The 12,792-nt window shown below is 46.1% G+C and overlaps 1 protein-coding gene across 2 annotated transcripts in view; it reads left to right on the top strand.

The window, feature by feature from the left end:
* LOC135902412 (sodium-coupled monocarboxylate transporter 1-like) overlaps positions 1 to 11,715 on the top strand; it is a 51,503-nt gene extending 39,788 nt beyond the window's left edge. For both annotated transcript variants that reach the window (XM_065432435.2, XM_065432434.2), the window contains one exon: positions 11,044 to 11,715. In XM_065432435.2, the coding sequence (XP_065288507.2) occupies positions 11,044 to 11,162 (119 nt within the window). In that variant the 3' untranslated portion in view covers positions 11,163 to 11,715. The remainder of the gene's footprint in view (positions 1 to 11,043) is intronic.
* The last annotated feature ends 1,077 nt before the right edge of the window (positions 11,716 to 12,792 follow it).

Here is a 12,792-nt window from a genome sequence, read left to right as displayed (position 1 = left end):
GCAACAGTCTGCGCATCTTAAGGAGGCTGGCTAACCTAACCATGTGTTGGTGTCGGTGGCGGAGAGGTTACTAAAACAGGAACGCTCGAGAGCAATATTGCCCCGGTGAGAATGCCAGAGCTAGCAGTCATGGGCAGGTGAAAATTGTAGTGATTCCACACGCACACCAAGTATCACATAGCCTGAAAAAAATTGGAAGTCGCGCCAACGTACGGCTTGTTTTTTGAACTCCAAATAAGCTGCGTACCTTGTGCAAAACCACAAAGCCAATGAGGACGAAAAGGCTGGGGTGTGATAAGAATCACAAAGATCCGTTCGTAGGATGCGCGGTGGGGGTAATCTATCGCATTCCGCTGTCACGTGGTAAATGCTACATAGGCCAAATCGGAATATGCATCAATGAGCGCTTAAGAGGGAGCACATAAATAAGTGTCACAGTGTATCAGGCGACGGTTTTCTTGCTTTGCATTGTAAAATGTGTCCATGTCGGCCATGTCGCCCACTTCTAGAAGATACCACTGTTATAGATATGGATAAGCACGAATGTGTAAGACTAATAACAGAAACGGAGCAGATCCTCTCGGCTGCTGACCAGTGCATCAGCAAACCGTCACTGTCGTTGTCCGCGAGAGAGTTGGATTATTTTCGCATGGTATAAGGGCTGAACTGCATTTTCCATATGTCATTTAGATTTTCTTGTGTTTTCCTGTTGTATTGGTTTTAGATTGTTTTCATACTATCATTTACGTAAGTGCATCCTCATGGTTGATATCATGGTATGCATGTGGTTGTTTGAGGGTATAAGTAAGACTGATCCCGGAAGTAAAATGTTCGTTGTTAATAGTTGGCGCTTGTCTTCGTCTTCGTTTCTTCTTGTCTCCTTGCTTTGCTGCACTATAATGATACCTTTCAACGATGACCGACCAACAAGCCCATATCGCCACCCTCGCCGTCTGGTCGGGATGAGACATGACAAAGAAAGACGTACGCCGACCAAGTAAAACTTATTTAAAAGACAAGACGTTTCGTCTTCCACACGGAAGCCTTGTTCACAACCTGAACAATCTGAACAAGCTTCGTTCAAAATTTTGAACAAGGCTTCCGTATGGAAGCCGAAACGTCTTTTCTTTTAAATAAGTTTTACTTGGTCGGTGCGCGTCTTTCTTTGTCATCCACCCAGGCGCACGTCATCCACAAGAAAGAAAAAAAAACGTAGCAATTCATTTACTAATCAAACTAATTGCATTATTTAACTTCCTAGTTACCGACATTGCGGTCCGTGTTTATATTGGAAAGTTGAAGAGAAAAGATATAAAAAGTATTCTTGTTCCGTGTTTCTACATATCGAAACCACCACTTAGACCGAAATAATTGGCGTCAAGATATTCGTTCGATTTACCGCATTACGCACGCCGCACCGCGAGATGGAACTCTCTGCTCCAACCCCCGCGTGACGCGAAAGCGTGCAGTTAACTGAAGCTACCGTTGCACATCCCTTTTCCCGCGATCTCGTTCCTACTGGCGCTGAGAGCAACTCACGATTGGATGCATAGTCACTCGATCAGCAGGTGCGTATAGCTTTATCGCACTGTGTAGCCGAGCTTCATTTTACACCGCCCTGCAGGGAGGCTGCACTGGGAGCCATGATTCACAGAGCTGCATGCGTAATCAGGCGTATTAAAGGAATGATTTCGATTCACATGGCCATTCCGAAATGCAGAGAACGTGAAACTAGAGTTTTGTGGCGATTCCCTTCAACTTTCTGATATTAACATGCGCTGTAAAGTTCGTAATTAAGATATTAAGAAATTTGAATAGCTGAATGAATTAATGTATTTCTTGCAAATGTCAGCCTGGGCTTATAATTAATCTGTAGCGACGTCATTTAATTAACTTTTGTTGGCTTTTTTTTATGTGGCCGAAGTTCAAAAAAAGATCACTGTATAAGTGAAATACACCGACTCAGAAGAGACTGAACAGCGAAGCGCATTGGACTGAACAATTAGGATTTATTTTTTTGTCCTTTACCACGCTGGCAATACACTGATATATCTCCGTCCACCTAGGCGGGGTCACGGTAGCGTTGCTGTCTAGAGTTGAGCATTTTGCGATTTTGTGACGTGTCTTTTCCAAAGTGCCTGATTCTTGTCTCTATTCGTGTTTCACTTACCGGTGTTAGATACAGTTTAAATGCCGATAACACGCGAAAAGCTGGACAGAATAGGTGAGACTGTAAACGGCGGACAGCAATGAATTGAAAACAACAAAAAGAACCACTTGGGCACATGTTAAAACTGTATCGCATAGCCAATATCATATGCAAAATCCTTGCCGACAAGGAACGCCTCCTATGTAATGGAAAATGACGTCATTTACCCATAATACTGCGCCGTTCGCGGAATTAAGCCAAGAAGACAGAAGGAAGCAACCCTCTGACCCCTGAATGAACCCAGCAAGTGTATAGATAAGCAGCCTTCGGTGGGGTTTAAAAGCAGCACGAATACACAGGAGCGTGTAGTCCCGAAGAAAAAGAGAACTACAACCGCTTATGCTCTGTTCACTGCGGACTATAGAGACAAGATGTTAACGCCGCAATGCTGTGGCACCCTTCAGCCGAGGTAGTGCGCTACGCTTGTCACACACCGATCCCTATCGCAATGGCATTGGAAGGCTACGCTATTGTTGCGCACGTTTCGCAGGCCGACGACCGGAAAGAGTACTGCCAAAGGCCATAACGTTGAGTGCGCGGCCAGCGCTTTTACCGGCACTGACGCGGCCGGATATTTAGAGGTAATGGGGCAGACGTGCAGAGATGTCTGGGCCTTCACCTACGTGCACCCACCGTGCACTAGGTACGGGAGCGGATGCCCGAAATAGACTAGACCATGCGTTTATGAACAACCGCTGGCTATGGGGCTATGCAGATTGCGCTCACCTTTACATTATGCCTCCTCCCTCCTCTTCCACCGTATCAGTAATGAAGAACTCAACTCAACCCGGTCTCCAGTATTGCGCCTGAGAGCATGCGGTGTAGCGAGAACGCAAAGACGAACGGAAGGGCCTCACTAAACAGAGATGAATAAGTTCTGAACCTAATTTTTGCGCTCAGTGCCTGAAAATACACCGTGGGAAAAGTTGGTAGCGAAATCTTCCAATGCTTAATGGCAGCGAGAGTGGTGGTATTCCTGCTCCTCCCTTTCGCACACGCCTACAGACAATTTTCGTCATTAACTTCTCATAAAAACGTTTGTTATGAATTATTGACGATCAATGAAGACGTAGAACATTAAAATCTATACTAGCAATGGAATTATCGTCCAAGGCGCACTGGAGAAACAGCAGTGTTGCCAGTACACTTTAGTTACGTGGTGCTTTCAGCCTATGAAAAACATCTTCCTGTTTGTAGAGTAATTATATTACTACTTTTAAACGTTTCAAGAGTACTATTGCCAGTGAAGCAACCACTATCCTCCCCTTACCCCCCTCTCTCTCTCTTAATCTGTCTGTCTGTCTGTCTGTCTGTCTGTCTGTCTGTCTGTCTGTCTGTCTGTCTGTCTGTCTGTCTGTCTGTCTGTCTGTCTGTCTGTCTGTCTGTCTGTCTGTCTGTCTGTCTGTCTGTCTGTCTGTCTGTCTGTCTGTCTGTCTGTCTGTCTGTCTGTCTGTCTGTCTGTCTGTCTGTCTGTCTGTCTGTCTGTCTGTCTGTCTGTCTGTCTGTCTGTCTGTCTGTCTGTCTGTCTGTCTGTCTGTCTGTCTGTCTGTCTGTCTGTCTGTCTGTCTGTCTGTCTGTCTGTCTGTCTGTCTGTCTGTCTGTCTGTCTGTCTGTCTGTCTGTCTGTCTGTCTGTCTGTCTGTCTGTCTGTCTGTCTGTCTGTCTGTCTGTCTGTCTGTCTGTCTGTCTGTCTGTCTGTCTGTCTGTCTGTCTGTCTGTCTGTCTGTCTGTCTGTCTGTCTGTCTGTCTGTCTGTCTGTCTGTCTGTCTGTCTGTCTGTCTGTCTGTCTGTCTGTCTGTCTGTCTGTCTGTCTGTCTGTCTGTCTGTCTGTCTGTCTGTCTGTCTGTCTGTCTGTCTGTCTGTCTGTCTGTCTGTCTGTCTGTCTGTCTGTCTGTCTGTCTGTCTGTCTGTCTGTCTGTCTGTCTGTCTGTCTGTCTGTCTGTCTGTCTGTCTGTCTGTCTGTCTGTCTGTCTGTCTGTCTGTCTGTCTGTCTGTCTGTCTGTCTGTCTGTCTGTCTGTCTGTCTGTCTGTCTGTCTGTCTGTCTGTCTGTCTGTCTGTCTGTCTGTCTGTCTGTCTGTCTGTCTGTCTGTCTGTCTGTCTGTCTGTCTGTCTGTCTGTCTGTCTGTCTGTCTGTCTGTCTGTCTGTCTGTCTGTCTGTCTGTCTGTCTGTCTGTCTGTCTGTCTGTCTGTCTGTCTGTCTGTCTGTCTGTCTGTCTGTCTGTCTGTCTGTCTGTCTGTCTGTCTGTCTGTCTGTCTGTCTGTCTGTCTGTCTGTCTGTCTGTCTGTCTGTCTGTCTGTCTGTCTGTCTGTCTGTCTGTCTGTCTGTCTGTCTGTCTGTCTGTCTGTCTGTCTGTCTGTCTGTCTGTCTGTCTGTCTGTCTGTCTGTCTGTCTGTCTGTCTGTCTGTCTGTCTGTCTGTCTGTCTGTCTGTCTGTCTGTCTGTCTGTCTGTCTGTCTGTCTGTCTGTCTGTCTGTCTGTCTGTCTGTCTGTCTGTCTGTCTGTCTGTCTGTCTGTCTGTCTGTCTGTCTGTCTGTCTGTCTGTCTGTCTGTCTGTCTGTCTGTCTATCTATCTATCTATCTATCTATCTATCTATCTCGCCTACAAGGCCCCAATTGAAGCGTACGTCTAGTGCGATGCGCCTGGATCGCAGAGGTCGCTTGACTCATAGGCGCCCTTGAACTTTTCGCCCGTTGAGTTACGTCAGTGTTCCCGGAAATGAGCCAACGGCATGCAAAGTATAAGTTTCTGCCAGTGAATACCGCGGCACTCAGCCAAAGAAAATGAAAGGAACTGGTGCAAAGGGTGGAACTTAAAGAATAAAACGCTGAGTGATCTGCACACCTGCCGTGTAAACAATAAAAGATACGCACATGTTGCAGGGAACAAACAGTTGTCAGCATTAAAACTGCGTCGCAGCGGTTAATGGGAAACGCTTTCCGGAGGAATGTCGCTGCCTGAGCGAAGCGGCGTGCATCTGCCTCGCGATGTGGGAATCGATGCGAGAAAGCTTTATACGCGTGACTGCGTGCGACCCGGCTGGCACACGGGGGGGCGTTTACGTAGCAGCGATTACGTTTCGTGTGCCTTCGGCAGACACCACTTTGCTCGGCGCTCGTTCAGGAACATCGATTCCGTGGCACAGCGGTGACGCACGGGGCCTCAAACAAACCCGCTTCGAGTGGCACCGTCAACCGTCAAATACAAGTTGGTTGCTTGTGAGGTCATTTTAATACGCGGTGTTGGTCTGCGCCTGACGCATTGTGTGCCCGTGCATCAGCAGCCGCTGACTAAGCGGAATCGATGGTGACGTTATCGAACAAGAAACCGTGAAATCAGTCACGTCACAGATTGATTACTTTCTATTCCGGAGAACTGTACAGTCCCGGATCCTAGCTATAACTTGTCACAGTCCGTCGCCACTCTAAAGTTGTGCCTTCCGTGCCTTCTTGTTCGCGGCGTCGTTGTCGGTGTCCAGCTCGTCGGCTGAGTGGGCGCGAGTCCCGGCACCTGAGTCCCGACTCATATTTCCGCTTTGAAGTAAAAGACACGAAAAGATTAAACAAAACGCGGACAAGAAAATAAGACTGACGCTTGTCTTTTCTGCCTCGTGTTTCACTATAGTCTCCCTACCCCCAGTGTAGGGTAGCAAACCGGATGCTGTTCTGGTTGACCTCCCTGCCTTTCCTACCTTTGTTTTCTCTCTCTCTCTCGCCTTGCCTTCTGTGGGGTCAGAATTTATCAACCAGCCTTGTCTGTCCTTCAGCAGTGGAGGGTCGCCTTTGTGTAGCGATAAGTGCCTTGGAGTCTAAACAGATTCCCGATGAGTTGACGACGAATGTCTTGAGTAGCTTGAGTATGTGTCGCATAGAGAGCTCCTTGGCAAATAACTCGCTCACCGGCAAACAGAGAGGCGCCTTTTGATGCGTTGCTTATGGATTCATTCTGTAGCCGATGGTGACAAAATATCGACTTGTGGCCGATCGTTGAACAAATACTTGTCCTATAACTGAATAAAAGGGCTCCGCGATTCTGTCTTTAACGGTAACCGTAACTCCTGTAGGGGGAAATGATGAGGGTGTGTCTCGGTGAGCCGGCGTCAGCATCTGGCATCATCATGCTTCCCGACATTATCAGTAAACGATATCTTATCGAACACTGAACACGTCTTCAACACACCCCCACAGGGGTGTTTGCGTCCGCGAGCGTCTGGTGTGTTGCGACACCACGTGCCCGAGCACATGAGGGGATCATCTGCGGGTAGCCGTGCTTGGCTTAGCCCTGTCTGTGGAAAAGGGCATCCTGGGAGTTGAGCCGATGCTGTGTGTTCGGACGTTTAAGGCCCCTCGGCGGAGGCAACACACCTCTTTGGCCTCTGCTTCACATAGACGGCACCTCCAGACTGACCCACCTGGGGGAAATTGGCAGTCGCCTTTTCTTGTCCTGCACTTCAATCTCCGTCTTTCTCTCTCACTTTCTAGTTTTTCAGCGTTCTACTCTCTTCCTTTTACTTCTGATTTTCGGGGTGGCAGGGGTTAAGCCCTTGAGGGTAGCCAACCTTGAGTAGACCATACTTGGTTATAGCAGTAACGTACAGCTGGCGCTTGCAGGACGTGTTTTACACTTTCTGTGGCGTCCCTTTTCTTCCATTTCGATTTCTTTTCCATCCATTTACTAACTAAATTTTGTCACCCTGTGTCTGGCGCAGCATATGTTTAGTCGGTTGTGCGTCAACCAACTAACTAACTAACTAACTAACTAACTAACTAACTAACTAACTAACTAACTAACTAACTAACTAACTAACTAACTAAATTCAATACACCTTCACTGTTCGCACGTTGGTCTCACGTAACGGGCGTGGGGAGAATTCTAGGCGTCTTCTGAGATACCGTTAGTGAAGGCTACAGGTTTCTTCAGGCGTGCTTCACCTAGGAAACTGTAAAGCACGCGAACTCGAAGGTGAATCACCATGTGTCCAGCGAACCGGCGTCGCTGAGAAACTCAAGCCGAGTACGTAAGACTACTTGTGGGTATTCTGAACTCTTGCAGGAACAGATTAAAGGCTGAAGACATTTTAGGGGGAGGCCGCTCTTCAGTAATCTCTCAAGCAGAACCTTAGTTCTGCTTGAGGACTCTGGTTACAGCTTGGGTACAGTGGAAGGTAGTGACGGATGTAACCCGCTGCGTCGGATAAGTCTACAGAGGGAAGAAACAGAGTCGCGTGTAAGCCTCCGCTTCTTGCAGATGCGTGACGCCTTATCAACTTCGTAAGATAGTGCATACGCGCCGTTTGATAAATTAATATTGCAGCAACAGGCTCAACCACGACATTTTTTTATGATGATGATGACGACGACGATAATAATAATAATAATAATAATAATAATAATAATAATAATAATAATAATAATAATAATAATAATAATAATAATAATAATAATAATAATAATAATAATTGTCTGTTGAATGCATGCTCATGCGGGAACAGTAATTGTATTTTCTTGAACGCATGCGCAGAGGCATTGTGAAGTGTCCTTGTTGCGTCTGTCAAGTGATCCTTTGCGACAGTTTCTTTTTTAGTCAGTGTTGAATGGGCATTGCTCTGGTCGAACTGTCTCGTGCGCACTGGTGTGTAAGCGAAGTGATATTATCTGGAAGGCCCGGCCGTAGGTAAAGCTGGGCTTTGTCCTGTGCGCGTGATTGATTTGAATTGCTGTTATCTCCCTCTATATCACTCACCCCATCCCTCTCCTCTCGCGTGGGAGGATAAGGAAATAAAGAGACTAAGCAGGGATTTTAACCAGAAATGCGTCTGGTTGTCTACCCTACTTTGGGGGATGGGAGAGAGGGAATAGAAAGAGGAGACAGATGGAGGGGAAGGGGAGAAAAGCTGCGGTGAGCTCGCGCACGCACACGGAGGGCCTGACTGGGTCAAGGATGTTCACACAGGCCAGTCGCCCTCAAGAAAGACAAACGTGCCTTCACAGCTTTGTGGGCCGATGAGCGATGGAGACGGTCTTCAAGTAGCACCGGCACAGACGACGGCCGACCTTCCAGTCATCGCAATGCGATTGATGATGTTTGTCTTTCCGACTGAAATCGATAACAACGGCAGTGTAAATGTTCGAAGTTCTCTTAAACGTCGCAGACGTCGTATGCAGCACTGTCGGTCAGTCCAATCAAAGTAGTGTACGCCTTCGGGAAAGCCACTCCCAGCCACAGCCGGTACAGAAGCGATGCCTCACGTTGGTGAAGCCCGGGTGGAGGTCGGAATTAGAGCGAAGTGTTCAGTTCCTGCAACCTGCTGCGCCTTATATTTGGCGTGTTCCACTCTGCTAAAGAGAGCTTGCGTGTGAGGTTACGAAGCTACCTTGCAGCGTCTGTCCTCAAAGAGGAATGCGAACGCTGTGTTGTTCTTGAGGTGGATCTCGGACAGCACTGTCTACTTGATCATTTCCAGTGATTCCGCAATGGCCAGGTAGCCAGTCGAAAATAATTTCGTGGCCTTTCTGTTTTACGTCGTAATGAAGTTTGACGATTTCATATGTTAGCTGTTCGTGAGCTTCACGTCTGAGAATTGACTGCATGCTGTGTAAAGCCGGTGTCGAGTCGCAAAATACGGCCCATGTACCAGGACTTTCTGGGTCAGTAAATTGAAGTGCACTGCGCAGAGCCGTGAGTTCTGCAGCCGTGGACGTCATGACCTGTGTTGTCGTCTTGAATCGCAGTGTTATTCATCTCGTTGGTATAAACACAGCATCTCCAGAACTGGTCAATGTAGTCGATCCGTCAGTATAGATGGATCCGTCAGTATAGATGGGTACGTGGCTACTGTATCTGTCGTACAACAGGAATAAACTCAATAGCTTTAGTGCAGGTGGTAGTAGATCCGACTTTTTCTGAAGTCCCGGAATTCTGAGGTGTACTTCAGCATGGCACAAACACCATGGAGAAGAAACTGGCCTGGCCGCAGGCGTGTACCTCGACGTAAGCGAGGCGCGATATGCACTCACAGCTGTGCTAAATGGCGTGCGGGGTCTTTCCACGGTGAGTGCGGCGAGGTGGCGGCAAGGGGTCCGGGAAATGTGCCTGACATGTCCACACATTGTCTCGATGATGAGGTTCATCGTGATTGAATAATCTTGAGCAATGACAATAGTTTCAGCCGTCGACGCACTGCGTGGTAATCCAAGGCATATCCTCAGAGTCTGGGCTTGGATATCCTCGTGTAGAGTAGCAAACTGGACAAAGTCTAGCTATCCTCCCTGCCTCTAGTCTTTTCCTTCCTTCTCTCTTACTCTACCTGATTGAACGTGATGGCCTTTTTCCTTTATTTATTTCAGTTTGTATGTTGATACCACTGTTCATTTCATGTGACGCATAAAATGAAAAGAAAGCCTAATTCATCTCGCAAAGAGATACATTTATGGTTGACAATAAATAGTTTGTAACACGGATAATACATAATTTTCTTGCTGCACTACGCTGACAATGACAGAATTATCCTTGCATTTTGTGGAAAGTTTTTTAATGTTTATTTCTACGTTTCTTTCGTGAAATCTAGGCGACCATCACTTGGTGCAGGTCAAATTTTAGATGCACGGTTGCAAGATCACACTCCGGAATAGTTCTTATACCCATAAAACTTCGATCGCTGTAGTTGTAGTCATCATTCTAAATCGACAATACGAAATTACCTACTGGTGAAACTTTCAACAAAGCTGATTCGCAAAAGCGAACACAGCTTTTGAATGGGCTTAAATAGCAAACCTTCTTGAAAGTAAAATAATTACTTTGAGTTGAGGTTTTAGCTCAGGGCCTAGCAGTTAAATAAACTGTAATGGATAAATAATTTTTCTTGGCAGCCTGTGCACCAATCTTAATGAAGGTTGATGCAATTGAGAGAGGGTAAAATATAGTCACTGTTGGAATAGGACTTTCAATCTGAAAAAAAATATTTGTTTAAAGAAAAAGTCTTGAAAGTTGCAAAACTGTAAAAACTCAAGTACCAAGTGTACAATTATGTATCTTGGTAATAAGAAAGACCTCACAATTATTTACATTGCAACTAATACAACATCTAATATGGTCAAACTTGATGTATTATACCCAACTCCTACATATACGAATAATTTGTGAGTAGGGCTTTCGCAAAACGCTTGTGGACAATATAACAGTTGGAAGTTATAAGCTTATACATCAAATGTTCCCACTTTAGATTCTCTAACGGATGCAGTTTACAGAACTGCTTCATTTGCTTTTGGGGCAGAGTTAGATTTGTAAATATTGTGCTTCTATTTATTTTTTTATTTTTCCGATTTTCTGCAATGTTTGTAAACTATAGAGGATAAAAAGAACAATAGGAAAAAATACACAACAGGGCCTAAAATAGCTTTCGTGTGGCTTTTAGGAAAAAGCAAATCAACAGCAAACAAAACTAACATCAACAAAATCATAATTCTTTTATATGGCTCTGGTTATGGCTCTGGTTGTCCGGTTATAATAGCCAGCCGATTTTATGAGCTCCTTATACTACCGGAACTTAACTGGTCCTAGACCTTAGAAAGACTATTTGCTATTGATTATCCAGTCTTCATAACGTACCAGTGCAAGTTATCTCTTGTTGTGTGTGTTTGGAAAGAGATCAGCGATTCACATATAGCGATAACAGAGGTCACATGTGACATAGGTAGCGTAAATCAACTGTTTCTGAGAAGCTATACATGTGTCTTACTGCACTGCCGGTGCCTGTTGGCATCATCTTGCACAGCGTAAAATACAAGTGCCTCCGGCGTCTGATACACGGTTGCTTGCGTTTTCTGGCTGCCCGTAGGCTCACCGTTCCCGCCTCCAACCGATGTCGTGTTCCAGCCGCAGTCATTTGTGCCTCCCGTCCCACGAAGAAGGCACTCTAGTCACCGTGGCAGCAGAGACGAGTCGTCGAAGATGTAGGACCATCCTCACGTTTTCTGGCTTTCGAGAGAGAATAAGGATAGTAGAACTTGTTGTTGGGCGAGTTGGTAGGTATTAGCGAACATTGTTTAACTGCGCGAGCAAACGAACCACAAAGACAGCGAGGGACAAGGACGGGCGCAGTCACGAGAATAAGGAGCAGTCAAGCGACTTGAAACTTCGAAGAAAGCTGTCCTTGGAGTGCGGAGCCACCACCAGGTGCGGAAAAAACAACGGTCGTGGTGGTGGTGGGTCGTAGGCCGGTATGACAATGGTTATCACTGCCAAGAAATTGCATCGTTTATTGATGTTCCGGGTGCGTCGAAAGATGTGACCTGCAAGCTTGTCAAATGATGGCTGTTTCCTAAAGCGCACGACGAATGTCGAACGAACTGCTATAGGCATCGCCATAAAACACAATTTACAACCCGAGAAAGTAAATCAAGTCGAAAGCGTAAGAAAAGGACGATTCTTCGGTTTTACTGTTTGACCATCAGACACTGTGTGCCAAGTCGATTTGTGTGATCTCAAACAAAATAAAATTTCCGACCTAAAACGCAATTTTGAGGGACACTTGATTTGCGTTCACTCACGTGTGACTATCCGGCTGTTGTAACGCAAAGAACATGTCAGATTGCTGGTACACCTTACAGGAAGGCAACATCAGTTACTAATCTCCTGTAGCTGAGTTAAAATGTCGCAGTTTCGTCCGGAAGGCGCAGAATCGATTACGATAGCAAATAATTAGGCAGCTGTACAAAGTAAGATTAGTGGTTTTATCGGCTTTATAAATTGTAGTAAGCATTCGCTTACTAACTAAATTGACAAACATACCGTCCCGTGCGCACAGGAAAAAATGAACAGATAGCCGCGGGCACTCGCTGTCAGAACGCTGGCGTGACGAAGAGCGGCAGCAGCGGCGAGCGAACGCTTCGTGTTGACATTTAGCATCAACGCGCCTTCGAAACTTGAAATTACAGCGTCCACGATGCCACAAGCCATCTCGGCTCTTGCAGCATTATTGCTTGGAGATCTTCTTTGTCGTAGTTGCCCGAGAACCGTGCGCATTCATGAGTTTGCGAGAGAGACATCTGGGGACCTCAGGGCATGGGTGTGAGGTTTATAACTGACAAATCACCAACCCATCCCCTTTCCTTGTGGACCACTGCATTTGCGGTCCAGAATATCCGAACAAGGAAATCCGCAGGAAGTTTTGTATTCGTGCATATTCTCATATTCTCAAAATAACAGACCGTCACACCTTAATACGCAGTTTTAACATTCCACAGAACCGAAGCAAGCACAAAGCAGACCGCGTTGAGAAAACGCCAAGACATGCTCACGTAAGCAAGCGTCCTATTGCAGCAATCTGCCTATAGCTTCACAAAGAATTTGCGGTAATTTATTACACTTTTCCATGTCTTTCCTCGGTTATTATTCAACTTTTTATGTGCATTCTTGCTTCTATGGTTACATTCTCTCGCTTTATTTGATCATGGGCTTAATTTTACAGTTCTTAACAGCGCTGTATCCGTTTGGTTGCTTTTATTTAGTCTAAAGGCGTACTTGGGGGGAGTTTTGTATTTCTTAATCTTTCCATGTAGATTATGTGTATTGGTCGGTAGCTGCC

The sequence above is a fragment of the Dermacentor albipictus genome, chromosome 1, assembly GCF_038994185.2.
Source record: "Dermacentor albipictus isolate Rhodes 1998 colony chromosome 1, USDA_Dalb.pri_finalv2, whole genome shotgun sequence".
Classification (NCBI taxonomy): Eukaryota; Metazoa; Arthropoda; class Arachnida; order Ixodida; family Ixodidae; genus Dermacentor; species Dermacentor albipictus.
This window is presented reverse-complemented; position numbering and strand designations above follow the sequence as displayed.